The sequence below is a fragment of the Maylandia zebra genome, linkage group LG10 (genome assembly GCF_041146795.1).
Source record: "Maylandia zebra isolate NMK-2024a linkage group LG10, Mzebra_GT3a, whole genome shotgun sequence".
Taxonomy (NCBI): domain Eukaryota; kingdom Metazoa; phylum Chordata; class Actinopteri; order Cichliformes; family Cichlidae; genus Maylandia; species Maylandia zebra.
In genome coordinates, this window is record NC_135176.1 from 19,648,267 (window position 1) to 19,668,943 (window position 20,677).

Below are 20,677 nucleotides of genomic sequence, written 5' to 3' on the forward strand. Positions count from 1 at the left end.
TCAATCAGCTGTTTGTCGCGCTGATTGCCGCGCGCAAAACTCGGTTGTAGCGCAGACTGTGCGCAGAAGCACCAGCCGGTCTCTGCGCCACTGAGACGCTCTCTCTCCCCTCCTCCTCCACCTCGTCAACGGCAACAGCCATCTGCCGCCTCTTTTAATTTCAAACCCAGCAGATTTTCCCACAAACGTCCAGCTTCACTTGACAGAACACAAACTGCGTTTGACGCTGTGGAGGACAGCTCGCTCTCCGCACGTATTGCGCTGGAGCAGGAAGACAGCCGGGGCACATTTCGCACACGACACTCCGTCTGCAGAGACAGGCTGTGGGAAAGACGAAGCGGATTTGAATTAAGCACCGGATAACAGGCAGCAACTCTGCATCTTTCGGTGAGGGAGGGAGAGGAGGGAGGCAACTGTTTTGTAGCTATCTTGGAAGCCCTGGGTTAGGAGAGGGGGGAGGAGGAGCGGAGAATGAGCTATTCTTGCACCAGCAGAGGCAACAGCCAGGACCCATCAAGCGCTAAGAAGCCCGCCGGTAGTAATCCAGCCAGAGACGCCGGAGGCACCGACAGCGGCACAGACAGCACCAGTAACGGCAGCCCCAAGCAGACGGCGGCGATGAAAGTGAAGAAAGGCTGCAACTCGACCGACGTGGGGGTCCCGGTGACCACCGAGGAGCAACTGCTCGCCAGCACTGTGATCACTCCGGAGGATGTTCTTGGCTTGCAGAAGATCACAGAGAGTAAGTTCAGTGCTGTTGCTGCTGCTGCTTGTGTTGGTAGATGAGTGGGAAAAGGGGGACAAAGGTGCTCTTGTATGAGTCATGCATCACGTCATTATCGTGTCCCCTTATTTATGTAATCCATACAGGCCCTATTGAATAAGCGTTATTGATAAAGCGTCACTGGAGTTCCACTCTCCACTGAGCTGCTGGTGTACGTTTTTTGACAATTTGTGCGCAGAGGAGCATTCAGCTCTCTCTGATGGCATCTCAGTCCTGCGACCTGTGGAGGTGCAAGCCCACCACTGTAATGTGGAGGTTAAGCAGTGGAGGTGGGTGAATGATGTGGTGCATGCAGACAGCGTGCAAGTGAAGATGTTGAACCGGGATCAAAAGAAAGACTGGACGACCCACTCTGCATTTTAATCTCTGTTAAATTAAGCAGGGCGTCTTAGCTGGAGACGTTTGGGTGACCCAGGGGTCATCATTCAAAGCAGTCTGTGTGGTTCCTCTGCTTCAGTAAACATGTAAATAAAACAGGAGGCAAAGAAAAAATATCCCATGCCAGTGTACAAGTTGCAAAATGTGAATATGCTATAACAAACAAGCTTAAAAAGAAGTATGAAAACTATATAAATACACTTGTTATAATAAGCTATCCCTATTGCTAGCACTGTAATGAGTGTGTGCAGGCAGTATTTTGCTGTTTAAGCTGAAGCCAGTTTATAAATGCAGGAAACATCATGATCGACTCTCTGTAGTCACATTCGCCTACTGTCTCTTTAGGTACTTTTAAACTCATGTGCTTGTTCCTTTTCATAACCTTCTGATGAGAAATCTGCTTATGACATTAGCCTATTACTTAATGCATCTGTTTTTTTTTAATTATGTCACACCTCTAAACATCCGAGAAGCAGGCAGGAAGCTCTTATGTTCACAAGAACTCCTACATTTATTATTAGTTAGCTAACAGGTGGCAGCGGGACATTTGACTATTTGAAGGCCAGTGTAATACCTCACTTACACAACATACTTGCATTACATACTGAGTGTGATAACATGCAAATGCTCTGTGGGATGTTTTCACTGCTATTTTGAAACTTGCATGGGGATTTTTAGGCTCACCTCTGCATGTTCAGTTCTTCTCTATTTCTCTGAAAGCTTTCATTTCACATGCACCCGTGAGATGCCACAAGCAATACAGTGAGCGCTTGTCATTCCACTTCTCTCAAAAATATTCCTACAGCGGAGGAACCTCCACCTGTCTTCATTCCCTGCTTTACTTTTCCTTATTTTCTTGTTTCGCATGAGATTAACAGAGGACGATAAAGCTGTAATGATGAATGGGTCTTTGCTTGTCCAATCCAATATAATCACAGCTTACTGAGCTTTGGGAACATCCTTTGGCTCATCTTGCTCACAGCCATTGAAAACTCTAGTAGTTTCTCTAATTGTCCATTATGCAGTCTATTATTAGACACACACTAGGGTAATTTCAGCTTTGTTTTGACTTCATCGAGAACACGTGTGCGCATCTTTGTGTTTTTAATCGGCAAGTCTGTGATCCCATAAGTGAGTGTGTGATGTGTTGCTGCACAGGGACACGTAGGCGAGCACCATAATGATTCTGACTCCCACGCCGGACCCCGTTATGGTCTAGGAAACTCACTTTCCTATCTCGCAGCGTCATAGCTGGAGGCAAGAGGAGGCATGTGTGAATCACCACAGCAACGTGGATACACGCTTGAGTCACTACAGCAACGTGAAGCATCTCCCCTTGGTTACAGCCAGTGGAGCGTGCATCATCTCTGTTCTCCCACACACTTCCTCCTTGCTCTCCTCGCCCCCTCTCCCATGTTAAACAGTGTAGGTGATGGATTGTACGGACAGAATTGGATATGCGTACACTCACGCTTGCTTGGCCTCGTTTTTGGTGGTCAAACCAAGCAGGAGACATCCTGTGCTCTCCTGAGATGTCAGAGCCACTGAGGCCCTTCTGTTGTTTTGTGACTTGTCACTATTTTTTTCTGCTGCTGCAGATTGTTAGTGGCTGAAATTGAGTCCCTCTCTAAGTGGCAAGCCAGATTTAACAACAGTCTTGAGTTAAAGAGGTTTTTGTTGTTCTTGTTGTTATTGAGTGGTTTGAACCTGTTTGGAGCTCTGACATCCCACGAGGGGAAACTTCAGTTTGTAGCTTTTTTTTTTGCAGCGTAAAGATGTCACTAATCGTTTTGCCCTCCATTCATAATCAAAGCAAGCTGCTGAGACTGATTGGGATTTGCATAGACAGAACGGGCTTTCTACCCAGTTGACTGATTTGATCCTGATTTTGTTCTTAACCGAATCCTAAACTTAATCCGTCGAGTCAGCATGGAGCCTCAGAGCGGTAAGAAAGGCCCCCCTGCTGACATTGTGATTGTGTTTTGTGTCTCATGGGGAAGCAGCTAACTGCTATTTCTGTTGTTTTGTTTAGCTCTGAAAACAATTGAAAAAACACATCATTTTGCAGCAAACATACTGAAAAACTGCCCAGTATTCTCTTTCCCAGCTTCTTATATGAGAGGATTTGCTGCATTTCTTTGTATATCATTGGGAATCAAAATGCTGTATTTCTTAATTATTATTTTTGCAGTGTAAAAAAAAGGGAGAGAGAATATACATTCCTTAAATTGTCAGTTATTAAGTGATGAAACTTCTTATTGGAACTTAATAAGAAGTTAATAAAATGTTGCAGCCACCAACATACATTTCTGGTCTCTGTATTTCAACACTTTAATGTTAACATTTAGCCTCCTTCTTAGTTTTTTAGAGGGAGGCTTTTCATGAGAGGGTGACATGCTAAATTACTGTGCAAATGCCAGCAATCAAGATCCAGAAAGTTACTGGGTGTAATGCACAAACAGACTTATTCAAATTAGAAATAAACTCACTGAAACTGAAGCACATGCATCTTAGATTGGCCACACTTCACACCAGGATATTGTAATGTAAAGATGTTTCTCTTAAAAGTGCAGCAACAGTTTTAACACACTTTATTTCATCTTGTTGGTACATGTTGGTGATACATGTAGATGTATCACCAATATGTAGTTGTTATGAATGGGGACAAATTGCTATAAATGTGAACACGTTATTGCTGTAGGTGGGGCAGTTTAACCTAGGTGTCTATGAGGACTGACTTGCTTTTAAGGCCTCAAGTGGCCATTGGAGAAACTGCAGTTTTTGGCACTTCTGTGACGACACTGCATACAAAAAAACAGTTTATCAAAGTAACCCAGAACCCAAAGTCACAAAGAAAGGCAGCGAGTTGTTATTACACAGAAGCAGCAACTGCATAATGTTACAGTTTATTAAATCTAGTACACACCCATGCCATGTCTGTGGTTGCCAGGCAACACAGATAGTGTCACACATAAAGAAAGTTAAATTAAAATTGTGCTTTTGTAATGTGTTATAGGTGCATTAATGCTACAAGTACAACCACATATTAACAGGCTAATGTTATTATGTGGTTGCTAGGCGATACAGTTATGTCAAATACGTCACGCGCATTGAAAGTTTTGTGTATATAAAGAAGTTGTTACTGTTGTGAAATTAAAAAGACACTGGTGTTGAAGGTGCATAAACTTTGGTTGCTAGACAACCACCATATTTGATATAGATAAGAACCCTCAGATGCCTGAGGTATATCTGCTGTATTTTTCCAACATAATTAAGTGTTTGTTGATACAATTATTGAAACTTCACACTAATTGTTTTGGCTGTTACAAAAGTATTAAACTTTGAGTTTTAAGTTTATGGACTGCTTCAGTTTGGTGAGTGCAAACAATGTAGTGGAAAAACTTCCTAAATAGCTGCAGAAATGTCTTCACTTATTTTAATTTCTTTTTGGTTATTAGATGACGTGGATGATACTAAACAACATAAACCAGTCATGCCGACTGGAGTGAGTATTTGCTTTGAGTTTAGCAGTGGCAGTGTGACCGTGCAGAGCATTAGTTCAGTGCGGATAAGCTTGTTTTAGCTGATTGGCATCAGCTGTTTCACATTTGGGCAGCTCAATAGCACAGGCATTAAAACACTGACACCATTGTTACTCCGATGATTATACTCCTGTAAACAGCGTCCGTTACCTCAGCTCTCCACACCCAACCTCCTCTATATTTATTGATATTTTACAGAGTGGATTTAATGCTCATACACATGTTATTAAAGGGGGTTAGCAAATGCTCAGGTGCTGCTTGGAGTCTTTGTGAACTTCCTCAAAGGCTTTTCTGCCCCCCAGTTTTTTTGATAACAACCACAAGAATATATTTTTAATGACTCTACAGGACTAGAATCATAACTCTAGTAAGACAACAGTCTATTGTGCTGCTTCTAACGTTCTGTTTCCAGCTTCTCAGATGGGATGATTTTGCTGCTTGACTTTATCATATTATGGTAAATTGAGCATTTGATGATTTTGGTCTGATGGACAAACAAAATAAGAAGCTTGTTCTGATCAAACAGCTAATTAAGAAAGTGATCTGCATAGGAAAGATTGGGTGATTTGGACAGCTTATAGTGCATCATTGTGGTTAATAACTACTCATCTATTTCCTAATAAATCATAAAAAGAATTTAAACGCCTGTGGCTGGATTTCAAGTCTTTGTGCATGTTGGGGCTTATGTACACATGAGTTCTTTTTAAGGGTGGCATAGTGGGGTGGTGGTTAGCAACATATCCTCACAACAAGCAGGTCCTGGGTTTGATTCCAGTGACTGGCTTGGGTGACGTTTGCATGCTCGCTACGTTCTGCTGGGGCTTCAGCTTCCTACCCCAGTCCAAAGGCGTGCATGTTAGGTTATCTGGGGGTTCTAAATTGACCAATAATGCAAATGGTTATCTGTCTCTCTGTGTTAGCCTGCAATAGTTTGGCAACCTGCCCAGGGTGTATCCTGAGTCTTGCCCAGTGACAGCTGGGGATAGGCTCAAGCCCAACTATGACCTTGAACTGAATGAGTAGAAGAAAATGACATGGATTTAATTTTTTTAACTGTAAGATTAAATAATACAATTTTATGAACTTTGTCTCTGCCAAAATTGAATATGACAGGAACTTTTTCACAGAAACCCGAGCGATAGTTCTGGAGCATTGGTCGCTGTCTCATCCTCTGGATGACCTTCAATTCTGCAGCCAGTAACGATCTGACGTTTTCTGCACTCCAAACTCAGTGAAGTGGAATTGCAGCATGTGAACCACTTCCCCACTTGCTGCAGGTTTTCGTTTGAGTGTCTCTCCAACACAAAATAAAGACTGCCAATGTCAAATGACTTGAGTTAGTCAAACTGTAGGATACAGTCCTTCCTAGAGGATGAGTGGATGATGGGTTGAATGTAGTGTTAGGGTTTCTTATACAGACAACTTGGAGCCATTGAGCCATTGGTCAGCTCTCTGCTGTGATGTTCATTCATACTCATCGATAGCACTAAAGTGGTTTAATAAGTATAACTTCCTGACTATCTTAAGAGGACTGACTGCACTGACATTTGACAGAAGCAGTCACAGAAATATGACCGTGTGAACCGACCTGTGACCTGTGAGGTGTGACCGAGGTATGATTTGATTAAACGTTTTTATAACCCACAAGCTCTGTTAAACAGTCAGAGCATAAACAACCCACCTTAGTCTTTTGGTTTGTACTATTTTAACAGTGCATCGGTGCAGGTGGGATGCAGTTAAATCTTCCGTACTATAAAGTTAAATGAACTTTTTACAGACTTTTAGCAAAATTAATCTCGTTTACATCTACCGTCCCTGGGAAGACCAGATTATGTTTAAATATCTTTAATCACACTGTTATCAAGGTTGTAAGATATGAACAACATGGCTCACTTATGTTTACTACAATGTAGTACAATGTTTTTGTAAATACTACATATATAAAATGCATTTTATTTAGTATAATAAAATGGGAAATAAGTGCCGAGGTTGTACAATTGAATATGACAGCTATGACCACCTTTATTCTTTAACACAGCCTGAACTCTTAGTGGGTTTTTCCTTTTATTTCATTAAGTAGTCTTCAGTAATAGTTCTCCAGGCCTCTTGAAGGACATTCAGAGCTCTTCTTTGCTTCTTCTCTGCTTCAATATTGCTGATATCTGGGCTCTGGGGAGACCAATCCATGACTGATAGTGTTCCACTGTGTGTTTGTCTATCCAGACATGCTTTTACTGCACCAGCAGTGTGTTTCTAGTCATTGTCGTGCTGAAAAATAAAGCTGTTGCCAGTCACGTGTTTTCCAGATGCCTGGTGGATGAAAATTTGATGGTATTTTTTCATTGATTTTGACAAGATCCCCAACACCACTGGCTAAACTGCAGTCCCAAACCATGGCGGAGCCTCCAGTGTGTTTTACAGTCTGGAGACACTCAATGTTGTAGCTCTCTCTTGATATCCACCATACATACTAATGATGATAAATGTGCACATTATGTAAGGAATAAAAATTTCACATTTGGATTCATACCTCCATCAGACCTGTTTATACTGATTTTAGGTCCAGTTCTTGTGTAATGGCAAACCTCAGCCTTTTCTCCCTGTTTCCCTCCATTAAGAATGGCTTCTTGACAGACATCCTTCAGCTGAGACTATTTTCTGATGAGGGTGAACAGTAGAGGATCAGCTGAGGGGCCAGATGTATCTCTCAGGTCCTGTGTCAATTCTTTACTGGAGGTTTTCTTATTTTTTTAAAGTAAGTAACTTAGAGATACTGCTCATCTGCTCATCACACAGTACTGTAGACATACTTTACACATTTCCAATAACCTCTGTCCCTCAGACTGAGTAATGATGACATGTCACTTTAGCACATCTTCTTCCTCTAGCTTCACATCTTTTATCATCACATTGCAGGTTCTGGTCATTCAACATCTGCAGTCTCTTTAGCCACTCGTCTCTTCCTGCCTTTCTCTTCACTGTCCTTACAGCACACCTGCTTTGTCACCCCAATCTCTCTCTCTCACACACACACAGTTTCAGCCCTGCCCCCTCTCTCTAATGATTAGTTGGATTTGCCTTCATACGAGTAACTAAACCGGATTAGTCCATGTGAGCTGAGTTGGGCTTAAGTGCCTTCCTCATCCCACCTACGTAACCGGCAGATTGCTGCTCACTAGAATACAAAGAGGTTGCTGTCATTTTCTTTGGCATTCACATGTATTATTATGTACTCTAAGTGCAGGATGATGCCCGATATTTTTTATGGCAAAAGCTTTTTAAGAAAAAAAATTCTTTTATAAAATGTAAAACTTTAAAGACAAATAAAATGTAGCTTTTCGAATATTTATATCTAGCATGTCACCCAAAAAAGGAAGAAAGTAAGCAGTTAGTTTTTGACTATTTTGATCTAATAATCATTGCTGTGCAGATGCACTGTGCAGACAACGAATGCATCTCTGTTCATGCAGTATTTAAAGTTCAGGCTGGTTCTGGTTCAGAGTCTTACTTTTAGGTCAGGTCAGCCACAAGTTTAAAGGTTTTTCCTCTTCATGTTTTTTTATGTGGCCTCTGTGGTCTGTCAGTGAAACAAGCAGCAACACATGATGAGAAAGTCTTCCCCCCCTTCAGCTGTTGCACAATTTCTCAACACTCGTTCTCTGAGAGATGATATGACATTTGTCACATGACCAACAATGACACATTAAACAGGCCTGTTTGCATGCTCTTTGAGCTTCTTCTTCTTTTTCGTTTTGTTGATCAATCATTGAAATCATTATCTATTGCCTAAGTTTTTTAATTTGTCAGTTTTTTTGTTGTGACATTTTTTGCTGTCATTTACAGGAAAAGGTATTTCAGTTTAACGGTGCTGTTTAAGTGCTGTTTAATGAGCAAGGGTAAAGAAAAAACATAAACTGGAGCGATCCATCAGCATCTAAAGAGGGACACGCTGAACTAGATACCATTATTAGGTTCAGCTGTTGTGTTTATGAGCCTTTTTATGTGCCACTGATACTGGAAGGTTCCTTAAATTTGTTCTGTCCCAGTGTTAACTGGGTGAACAGCTAAAACAAGCTCAGAACTGTTTATTTTGGTGTAATTGGGCCACATGGCGCAGTATGTGTTGAACTGTGAACCTGACCCAGTCCGACTCGGAGCTGCTGATCTCTGCAGGGAATGTTCAGGAGGACAGATATCTGAAATCACCTTAAGTTAAAATTATTAAATTTGGAGCACTTTTCTGGTTTACTGTAGAAGGCATCTTTTTCTGTATGTGTGTGTGTGTGTGTGTGTGTGTGTGTGTGTGTGTGTGTGTAGCTTTAAAGGCTTTTATTAAGATATTTACCTCCTCTTTTGAAAGAGTAGCAGCGTCACAGACTCGGTTTATTTATTTTGTTTTTATGAAGATGCTGCTTTAAATTATTGCATTTTTCCTTTATCCATCATTAAACCTTTCTGGCACAACCGGGCCCACCTGTGAGGATATTTAATGGAAAACTCTCTGGGGGTGTGAGGTTTCCTCACTCCCTGAGGGCCAACTCTTTCTTGGATCTGTTGCTGCTCTCTGATGCAGTTGTTTCCACCCCCTGCTTGCTTTTTTCTCTCTCTGGTTTTGGTGTCTTTTCATGTTTACCTGTAGGGCAGGTGGCCTGGTAAATGTTAACCTTACCATGCCTTAACACAGCTTGAATTTTGGAGGGAGGGACATTAGAAGTATTTTGGCCAGTAAATTAAGAAAAAGATAAAGATAAACTGTTTACAGTAATTTGATGTAACTCAAATAGTAGATAACATTTTGACACATGCATATTTTTGACAAATCATTCCAGTAAATTGTTTCAAATCCAGAGTGCCACTTCAGACTCCTCTGACCAAAGACTGAGTCAGCATTTCCTTTATGTTAGCTAACCCTGCAAGTGGGTGAAAATCACAGCTCAGCTCTTCCTCTACAGCCTTTTTTCTTTTTCTTGAGTCTGAGGCTTCAGACTGCTCTAAATGCTCTAATTTGTTCTCTTTAATATTGGAGAGCAAATATCCTTAATATGTGAACATGAAAGCCCCACCCACCTGCTGGTCAAACTTAATATTTGCAAGTATATTTGCAGCAATTTCCTAATGTTGTAAACCTGCTCAACATTTGGCAATAAACCCCATTCTGATTCTGATTCTGATTCTGAAGTGGTATCCAATCAGAGCAAAGTTGGCCTGAAGAGAGAAGAAAATTAGCTTAATGGCTTGGTATGGATTGGGTTGAACTGAAGGGCAGTATATGATCAATGAGCATTGTTCCATACAAAGTTTTTCTACAAGAGTCCAAGAATAAAAAGATAGATCTGAAAATGAAGTTGATAGATCCCCTTTAAACCCACGATTCCTAAAATGTGGGCTGGTGAACAAATGAAAGGAAATACTTCATCATCCAAACAGAGCCTGTTCACTGTGTGTATCTTTTCTAGTATTCATATGTGCAGCGAAGCTGTAAAATAACATGAGGACATACTTTAATATCAGCACGAGGCATCATTCATGTGCACGAATAAGATGCACCTATAAGAAGTGGGAATAAGGCACTGAACGCTCTGATCAGCAAACTTTTGTTTTGTGAAGGACGTGAAGTGAGAAGCTACTTGAGGATTTTGTTAAAAGCAGCTGACATTTAAGTTTGAGAAGTGGTTTTCAGATGAGTTTCCTGTTCCCAGCAGCAGAGCGAGCACTCAATGGTTAAGGTTTTTGTCATCTTCAGCACGTACCATAATTCAGTGTTGACTGCGGTGACCACTTCACTTCACGCTTTGAATTCACTTAAATTTGATCAGTCGCACAAACGCACATACGCACAAACTCTAAAAGCTTGGGACATGCTCTGTCTGGAGGTGTTCACAGCCCAGAAGAAGAGCTGGCAGTGAAAAACTGAAGTCTGCTGGCAGCTTCGTTTCTTTCTGGGAGCAAGTTAACCTCAGATGGCTCTGTGTGTGTTGGTGTCTGTGTGTGTTTAAGGCAAAGTGAGATCGTACACTTGTGAAAGGACACTGAGCCACAGACAGTCTCACACAACAAATCCATTGTCTTGCTTTCAGCCTCATTGTCCTCATGGGACTTAATTAGGAGGCTCAAAGGTAACTATTAGCAGTAGGTTAGCAAAAGGACAAGGACAACACCAGCTGTGGCACAACAGACTACATTATACATGTGTGCAGCACACACACAGACACACAAATGCAGATCTGCTAATAAAAATCCCACACCTTGCAGGCACAAATATTGCATGTTATTAAATAAAATTATGTGGTTGCTGGGAATGTTTATGCTAGTGTGACTGTTTCATGTCTGTGTGTTGAGGCGGTTTGGATGGTCAGGTGTTGTGTGGTACTAAATGAAGCCGGGTATGCAGAGTTGATGTGTTTAGAAGAGCCGACCTCAGCATTCAGACTGACAGAGTAGCAAAGGCATCACAGTGTCACAGTGAATAACGTCAACTCTGTCAGGCGCGCTCACCGCATGCAGTAAATGCAGTTGACAACATGCTGCGACTTGGGGGTGAGGCTCTTCTTTGGGGGATGCTTCATACATAAACATGAGGAATAACACACGGGGGTGCATTGTGAATAATCCTCCATTTGGGATTAACGTTGAAATAAACAGACTCTCGGGCTCCTGCTCAGTAAAGTTCTCATCCTGACTGCTCCAGGCCAACACGTTAAACCAGGTACATTCACCATGAAGTCACACTAATGAACTACTACTAAGCTACTAGTTAATATGTAGGTTATTTTTGGTTGATTATTTCCTACTCGATTCTTTTATGTGGGGCAACTTGTTAAACGTCAGTTCGAAATCTATTTTCTTTCACTCTTCATTTTTGTGTTTTTTTACACTACAGTTGTGAGCCACCCTCATTCCTTCACAGCTGGATAGGAAAATGGGAAATAGGTCCAACGATTTATTAAAACGTGCAAAGATACATTGAAAGACATTATATAAGGTAAGATTTTAATGCATTGGCAGCGTGTTTGGTATCACCTGTCACTGTCTCTGCTTCTGTTGTCCTCCACTTGTCCAGTTTCCTCATTTTTATGAGGACACACGGCCTCTGAAACATGCCAAGTTTTCATCTGATAACTACGTTTTATGTCGTCAAATTGTTATCTTTGGCTACAGAAATGGGAGCAAATAAAGGCATCAATTTGGCTGTGAGCTAAATTGCCCGTTTTGCAGACAGAACACTGCTTCATCCTTTGAGTTAGGTGCTTTTTTTATGCTTAAATGATTCATAGGTCGGTGTGAAGTGGCCTATAAAACAACACAAAACGGCATTCTTCTAGAAATGGTCAGGTGCAAGGACTGGACAAAAAATGATTGAGAAAGCAGCCAATGTCTAAAGAAAAACTTTGAAAGACCTTCAGACCTGAAAACAATGTCCAACAACTGTTTTTTTTTTTTTGTAGGTTGTTGCTCATTCAGTGGGCGTGTCAGAAGCATTACCGAAGTTATGCTCGGAATTAGCATTATAAGACAATACACACAGTGACTCACCTACCACAGGTGTAACATCTGTGTAACATGAAGCAGCATTCAGTGCGCCATTGTTTCTGTTTAAAGAAATGCTTTTTGGTATGTTTGGTTTAAACATAGCTCTGGTTGTGTGGAAACCAGAGTTTAGGCACAACTCTGGTGTCCGCTGACAGTGAGCCGGCCCTGCTGCTCGGAGGCACCATGTTGGTGGGAAACAGGCGCACTGAGTCTATCTGCTGTTTGTGACTTAGAACTACTGTCCTACAGCCACCTCAAGCAAGGAGTTATTAGTCAAAAATACCACCTGATTTCTGCAGCTTACAGCAGGCTATGTAGCTGTGGTCCTGCTATTCTATTGTCCATGTCTTCCTCCTCTCACCCCAACCGGTCGCAGAAGATGGCCGCCCCTCCCTGAGCCTGGTTTTGCCAGAGGTTTCTTCCTGTTAAAAGGGAGTTTTTCCTTCCCGCTGTCGCCAAAGTGCTCGTTCATAAGGGGTCAGGATTGTTGGGTTTTTCTCTGAATGTATTATTGTAGGGTCTACATTACAATATAAGGCGCCTTGAGGCGACTGTTGTTGTGATTTGATGCTATTTAAATTGAATAGAATTTAATTGAATTCAACTCATACTGCCTAAACTTTGAGTGGAAGCACACTGACCTCAGATGTGTTATTTGGTGTTGGAGATATCCGGCATTTCTAGCTGTCAGTGTGTTATGAAGAACAGCTGGTGGGCTGATTGGTCAGTCAGAGCTGCCTCTTCAGCGATTAATCATCCCCGAGGCAGCAGCAGTGTCCCCACTGTTTCACTGCAGATTTGAGCAGGCAGATGTGGTTGGCTTATCGTCAGCTGACACAGCAGATGAGTATGTGTGCATGTTTGTGTGTGTGTGTATGTGTGCGTGTGAAAAGAGCATGCCCATCAAGAGAAACTGCAGAACATACAGCGACAAGTGCCGATCTGTTAAGATCAAACAAGGCAAACACTGTGACATCTTTTAAACTTGCTGTGTGACTCTGGGTAGGGCTGGGCCATATTATACCGTTCACGGTAATACCGGTATAATGTTAGGCAACGATAGGAAAATGAAATATCGCGATAGAATGGGAGTAAAACGCGCATACGCAGTGCCTTTGTTTTCATATGCACATGGCCGGTTGTTGAGTGAAACAGATGAACCAGAATTGGTTTGTAAAAATGGTGCAACTTCAGTGATGTGGAACTGGTTTGGTGTTTGTCCGTCAGATACACGACAAAGCACATTTTTTTGCAGAACATGCAAGCGGCCGTTGTTATTGTCGTATTTGTCGGACTAAGATGCTCTTAAATCTGGGAGTAATTTGGGTCCTAAACTCCGTATGCTTCAGGTCAAACAACACTGCAGCATCACTGAAAACTGTCTAAATTCTTTCATCTTTAATAAAACAATCAGCATTGCTACTTTACCAGGTGTAACTATAAAGTTTAACTTCCAGGCATCCATGAAAACAAAATGTATTACATTTAACGGAGTTAGAAGTTAGCAGGAAGCTAGCGGAAGTTAGCTCGCTAGTTTCACTAGTTACCTAAGCATGATATTGCATGTTCTGACTGAAAGATTTCTGAAAAAAATTCAAACGTACAGCTCTGCTATCACTTCCAACATAAATGAAGACAGGAAACTAAACAGCAGTGACGTTTGTAGGGTTACTGAAGTTGGGCTAGCTGGTATATAATGATGTGCTACGTGATCGCTAGCGACACAGCTATGTTAGCATAACATAAACAGTGAAGCTGGAGGACGAACACTAACACTTTTCCACTTATAAAAGTTAACGTTAAAGTTCCTGATAGTTAGAGACAAATGCAATCGCATGGCAGGATGCTGTAAACGGACCAAACTTCTGTCAGGAGAACAACTGAGATAATCCATCCACAATACGAGGTTAATCATTAGTATACTGCAACAACATGGGAATAGAGCAGCTGCCAGAGAATTCAACATTAATGAATCAATGGTACAGAAGTGGAGGAAGCAAGAAGAATGAGTTTAATAAAGTTTGATTTATCTGACTGCTTTGTTTCGCTTAATGTGCCTTATAATCCCGTGCACCTTATGGTCCAAAAAATACGTACTGCACACTGCAGTTTAATGTTGCAAAGCACCTCTTTTTAACTTCAGTGGATATTATACATGGTTATGCTCAGGATATGTCAGCCCATTTCTACTGGAAATGCCTTTTGGTTAAACTTTCAGCAAGGAATTTGCATTTGCACTGTTACATTTTTATAAAGCTTTAATGTACATAAAAACCAGCTTCTTGTTTAAGTGAAAATAAATGGAAGGTTGTCTTTTTGCGCTATTAATGTTGTGGAGTTGTATTTTGTCTCGCATCAAATATATCGTCAGTTATATCGTTATCGCAAATTTTCAAATATATATCGTGATAAATATTTTTGGCCATATCGCCCTGCTCTAACTCTGGGTTTCTGTTTTGGCTCCTCGGGCCTTCAATGACCCATCCATTAAAAAAATTCCCCTCATCATACATGCAGCCGATAGGTAGATGTTACAGTTTCGCCTTCCCGTGGTATCAGATCAGCCAGGAAGCAGGAAGTGTCTGCTCTGCTGGGGAAGTCTAATAAGCACTGACACTGCCTGGTAAGGGCAGGAAGGATTAAGGGAATAAAAATAACTCACTTCTCTTTCTTACTGGGTGCTTGTGGGTGTTTGCCTGCAATTGCAATTGTGAGGAAGTGGCTCCTCTAACAGTTTTTCATCAGGATTTGTGCCAACAATGCAAGATAGTTTTTTAAGACATTAGTCAGTTGCTAATAAGTAGAAACCGAGCTCTTGTAAATGATCCCTTTCAGTTGTGTATTCATGGAGAAATGGCTCTAATAAAACACTTGAGATTACACCTGGCTGACTGTGGGAGTCCTAGTTATTATTAAAAGACTAAATGTTTAGTGTTTACAGTTATGCACCAATTCTCCAAAAGGCACATCACAAACAGTGGACGTGACGCCTAACAAACATTTACCAGCCACAGCCTCTTGTGTCAGTCAGCAGTCATGTTGCTTACTGCTTAACCTTAATTGGAAAGTTGAAAATGAGACGGAAGCGGTTTTGTACCAGGCAGCAAACGCCCTTTTCTCTGTTCTAAAGTTCTCTGTGGTTTTAGAGACAAACTCAACTTGACCTGTGAAGACCAGCAGACTGCTTTTTTTGCACTTCTACACTGATTTTGTTTTACTGCCTTGGAGGTTTCAGGTTGATTAAAATAACCTTTTACTCCTAAATAAGATGAGGAAACACACAATCTGTCCTCCCCTTCCATTGCTATTTGTGAATTTTTAATACTCTCTGCTTGCTGAGTCTCAAAAGGTATTGATTTTCAATACCCAGACATACTTATTTCCTTAAGATGTATTTAGTAGGGAGTAAACTTCCTGCAAACTCTCATTTTTGTGTCTAATCTATAACTATTTTACCTCCTTCCTCTCCCCCTCTCAGATTATTTGTGTAGCCCAGAGGAGAACATTTACAACATCGACTTCACCAGGTTCAAGATCAGAGATATGGAGACCGGCACAGTGCTGTTTGAAATCACCAAACCCCCGTCTACAGGTCAGTCTTCTGTCTTCTGCATTCATATATTTCATTGTCAACTATTTATTAAAAAAAAGAGAAATTTCCATCATGAAATGCTGTAAAGCGTATGAGTTTCAAACACTACATAAATATTTAAGAAATTGTTTGGAATACACTATATTGTAGCTACAGCTCTATAATCCCTTTGAATATGACTGTTGTGAGCTAATTAATCAAATAGAAATCGATATTGTTTATTCACCAGCTTCCAATCAGCAGCTCACGGGAGACATTACGTTATAGTTGTTGTTAAATACAATAATATATATAATAAATATTCTTTACATTAGGAGATTTCAAAGTGAGAGCGTTGCAGGAGGGGTTGATAATGTGTTTTGTACTTTCTGTAGTTTGAGTAGTGATTTGGTCTATTTACCTCTAAAAACAGAGTCAACCACAGCCCATCCTTTTAGAGGAACTAAGCTACAAAAGTAGGGCTCAAATTGAAGGAAGACAACAAAAATTATAAGATGCGTTAGGAAAGCAAATCTGTCCTTTTTCTTCACCAAATAAATACATTTTTCCTACTTGGTGCCATCCAGCACAATATAAATCTGCCATTTCTATTAGGCTTCCATCTACGAAGGTTTATCTTGTACTTTAATCTGCTCCATGCAAACTGGTCTTCACTTCAGATAAAGGAAGTGAGAAGAGGGATATTGACCCAAATGCCGGCCGATTCGTCCGTTACCAGTTCACCCCTGCGTTTCTCCGACTGCGGCAAGTTGGAGCCACGTAAGTGAGAATGTGTGTGAATCTTTATTGACAAGGACACAGTTAACAAAGGAAAGAATGAACCTTATCTGTGTATGTTTTTCCTTCCAGTGTTGAGTTCACAGTCGGAGACAGACCGATAGAGAATTTCAGGATGATTGAGAGGCACTATTTCAGAGAGAAGTTGCTCAAGAGTTTTGACTTTGAGTTTGGCTTCTGCATGCCCAGCAGCAAGAACACCTGTGAACACATCTACGAGTTCCCACCTCTGTCTGAAGACATCAGTAAGTCTGTGCACCCACTAGAATATAGGTCTTGTGGAACAAACAGCATGCACACATGCTGTTTACCTTCTTTCTGAACCTCCCTGAGCCTGGGGTTACTGGAGGTTTCTTCCTGTTAAAAGGGAGTTTTTCCATCCCACTGTTGCCAAAGCATTTGCTCAAAGGGAGTCATATGATTGTTGGGGTTTTCTCTAGTTTCTTTCTATTATTCCAGCATCTTTACCTTACAATATAAATCACCTTGAGACAACTATTGTTGTCATTTGGCACTATATAAATTAAACTGAACTTTTAAGGCTTTATATATATATCATAGAAAATCATCTGGTCCTTAGCAGGTCTTAATCAAGTAAGAAGTTCCACGAGGATTAATAGGGCAAGGAGAAGCCAAGTGCTTATAAAAAAATGCACTTGAATAACTGATGAACTGCAAGTATTAGCACCTCTATAAAAGCAGAGGTTTTGACAGTTTGCAGGCTTGGGGCAATCAGGTGTGTGTTTGCGCAATGCCAAGGAGGAAATCAGCAATAATATCTGAGAAAAAGTTGTTGCTACTCATCAGTCTGGGAAAGAGTTTTAAGGTCATTTCCAAGTCATCATCTGAAGTCCATCATTCAGAAGTGAGAAAGTATATTTACATGCGGAAAACATTCAAGGGACTTGCTAATCTTCCCAGGCGTGGACGTCCCAGCATATTTACCACAAGGTGCAATGCTTAGATAAACTACAGAGAACCCAAGAGCAGCATCTCAGACTCTTTCACGGTAGCACAAGGCTTTTACGAGGCACTGCTGTCTGAACATGGGCAAAAAAATCCATACTCCTCAACCAATTTGAGCCACAGACCCAATTTTGGGTTGGGTTTTTTTTATTTATTTATTTTTTTACAAAACAAGTCCATAAATCTTGTTCAATAAAGGGTTTGTACCAAAGTACTCTTAACTTAAATGTGAGGCCATCTGTCTGGTAGCTGAAGCTTGGCAAAAACTGGGTCATGCAACAGAACAACGATCCAGAGCACAGCAGAAACTTTACAATAGAGTGATGGAAAAAGTCCCAGTCAAAGTCCAGACATCAAAATCATAGAAATGCTGTGGTGGGACTTTAAGAGAGCTGTGAAAAAACAAATGACTTCAAACCTCAATGAACTAAAGAAGAGTGGGACAAAATGCTGTAATCTGCAATACCAGGCATTGGCCAGTGCGCTGGTCTGTCGGCCAGTGCCTGGTATGCCAGATTACCAGTCCAGCCCTGCTCAAAACTACAACTGGCAACCTCATGGTGGCAATAGAGAAGAAGCCACCAAAGCTTCCTGAGAATCAGGAAGTACCTGACAGCTTCGGTGCTCAGGAAGCTTTATCGAGTAGCTACTCAGATATTTAATTGTCAGCTTAAGTTGGGTGGGGAGAAAACATTCAAAAATACTTTAGCCTATCGTGTATTGTAATGACATATAAACTAAGTAAATGACACAGTTTTAATGTAAGCAACATAGTGAATTTACTACAGGGCATATTTGTCAGTCAAACAAGTGAATTAAGTGAACTCAGTGTGTCTTGAATACATATTTACCAGTTATTTATGTATTAAAGTCACATTATGTTTACTTCTTTCAATCATTTTAGAATGACAGCTATGCATCTCATTGGGTTTACACTTTTTTTCTCTTAAAACTACCTACTTTATAAAATTTTTAGCAATTCAGTTGCATAATAGGCCCAATGAAGGTGTTGCTTTTACTTTTTAAAATTATTTTCTGTTCTGATCTGACCAGAGTAGATTAGGAGCCGGTCTTCTAAAAGCTGCAATGTTTTCTGTCTGCTTGCAGTCAGAGAGATGATCCTGCACCCGTATGAGACACAGTCGGACAGCTTCTACTTTGTGGACAATAAGTTGGTGATGCACAACAAGGCAGACTACTCGTACAATGGCGGGACGTAGAGGTGGCACGCTAACAGGAGAGCAAGCGGAGTTATGGACTAAACCCGAGGGACGATCAAAATACACGTGTGGGGTTAACGTCCTGTTGATCCTGCAGTCCCTCTCCCTGTATCTCTTCCTCTCCCTCTTTGTTTTTCCTTCAGAGAGGATGCCGTCAAGAAAAGGCCCACACAGATGTGACACTTATAATCTGTGAGAGTGTGTGTGTGTGTGTGTAAGCACATCTGGGTTTATCAAAGCCTAACAGGAAACACACACACACACACTGATGCACAGAGCTCAGTGTGGCGTCGCTGTAACAAAGTGTGTTTGTAACATGATAAACTTGCAAGTAAGCAACTTTTTAGGAATTATCAAATGGTTTTTGCTCTCTAGCCACGTCATGAAGTGAAAAAAGAAAAAAATCTTTAATTATTGGTAGAAATTATTTACATTTTAGGGTTTAGAAACGCGTCTGAAAACGTGTTTTTAGGACTTAAAAACAGTCTTTTGGAAATCTGTTCTCAGATTCAGTGAGTCTGTGTGTTTTGTATGCGTGTGTGTGTTTGTATGTGCGTGTGTCTACCCTTGCTTTTAGTGTCTTTTGTATGATCGTCTGTGTGTATAAGTTTGATGCATGATTGATTTAAATGTCAATAACATGAACATCTGGTTGGCAAAGTTCAAATAGATTTCCAAACCTGTTTAGTGCATATTCTACAAAGTAGGCAGTAAGTAGTTATTTTGTATTTATAATTCCCTCCCCCTGTCCCTTTATTCCTTTTAGTTTTAGTAGGACTTGTGTTTATTATATCTGCTCAAAGCACAACATTTTACAACAATCAGGAAACTTACAAAGACAAGCTGAGCTGATATGAAATGTACTTTGTCATCTGTGAAAATTCAACTGTACTTCCAGCCCCATGTTTCGTTGTTTAAGTGATAAAGAAAACTTTAGAGAGGTGCAAATTATGTGTTTCAGAAGTTTCAAAAGAGACGAAAAGGAAAACATGGGTTAGCAAATGTTCATGTTCACCCTGAAATGTTCTGCAAAAAAAGAAAGGATAAGGAATGTAGCAGCAGTTACTTAAAGAACAGGTCACCCTTAAATCTCTTCCATTCTGTTGTTTCTTCCTGCAGTCGTTCTCGTCATGTCTTGTGTGATGCGGATATTTTCTCTTTCTCAGTTTTTTTTCCCTGTAATATCTTATTTTCTGTCAAATTGTTTTCATTCAGAGACATTCCAGCGATTTGGACCCGAGTATGGTGATCCGAACACAGGATTGCTCCATACTGTAATATGCTCACTGTGCTTTTTGTCTGTTTGTGCTGAGACTCAAGAGCAACCACATAGTTTCCTGCATTTCTTTCCCTCATCACACACTCTAATTTGATGCACTAGAGATTGATATTAGTTTATGTGACTGATGATTTTAATGAGTCTAAATTTAAAATGCAGTTAATTTAGACAGATACTGCATCGTATTTGCAAACACTCACAAATCTATGAATAACAGGCCAGCTGAATCAAAGTTACTCAAATGTACCTGCTGGGTGTTCAGATTAACAGAGGAAATTGTGGACATGGATTGATTCAAACTGGCACTGCTTTGTTGATTTCATCCTGCACAACAGACAAAGTATGAAACATTTATAATAGTTGTGAAATGAACAGGAGGGGACTCAGATTTGACTTAATCAGAGATTAAGCCAATTAACATGAATGTTATTTTAAACAAAAATGTAATACAGATATGTAGAACAGATTTATATATGACTGTGACTCGTGCAAATTATTTTGAACTCGGGAAGTTTTTGACAATACAAATGTTGGTGTGACTGAAAAAAGTAAAAATAAAAGATTTTGAAATATCACTGTCTTGGCTGCTATTTGTGTGGGTGTGCCTGT

At 40.6% G+C, this 20,677-nt stretch overlaps 1 protein-coding gene across 1 annotated transcript; it reads left to right on the forward strand.

Annotated features, from left to right (window-relative positions):
* Window positions 1–36: 36 nt before the first annotated feature.
* Window positions 37–20,643, forward strand: unc119a2 (unc-119 lipid binding chaperone a2). Its single transcript, XM_004550238.6, has 5 exons — window positions 37–742; window positions 15,713–15,826; window positions 16,486–16,585; window positions 16,676–16,848; window positions 18,677–20,643. Exons 1-5 carry the CDS (start codon window positions 472–474, stop codon window positions 18,787–18,789), a joined length of 771 nt encoding a protein of 256 aa, XP_004550295.1. The 5' UTR covers window positions 37–471; the 3' UTR covers window positions 18,790–20,643.
* Window positions 20,644–20,677: the final 34 nt, after the last annotated feature.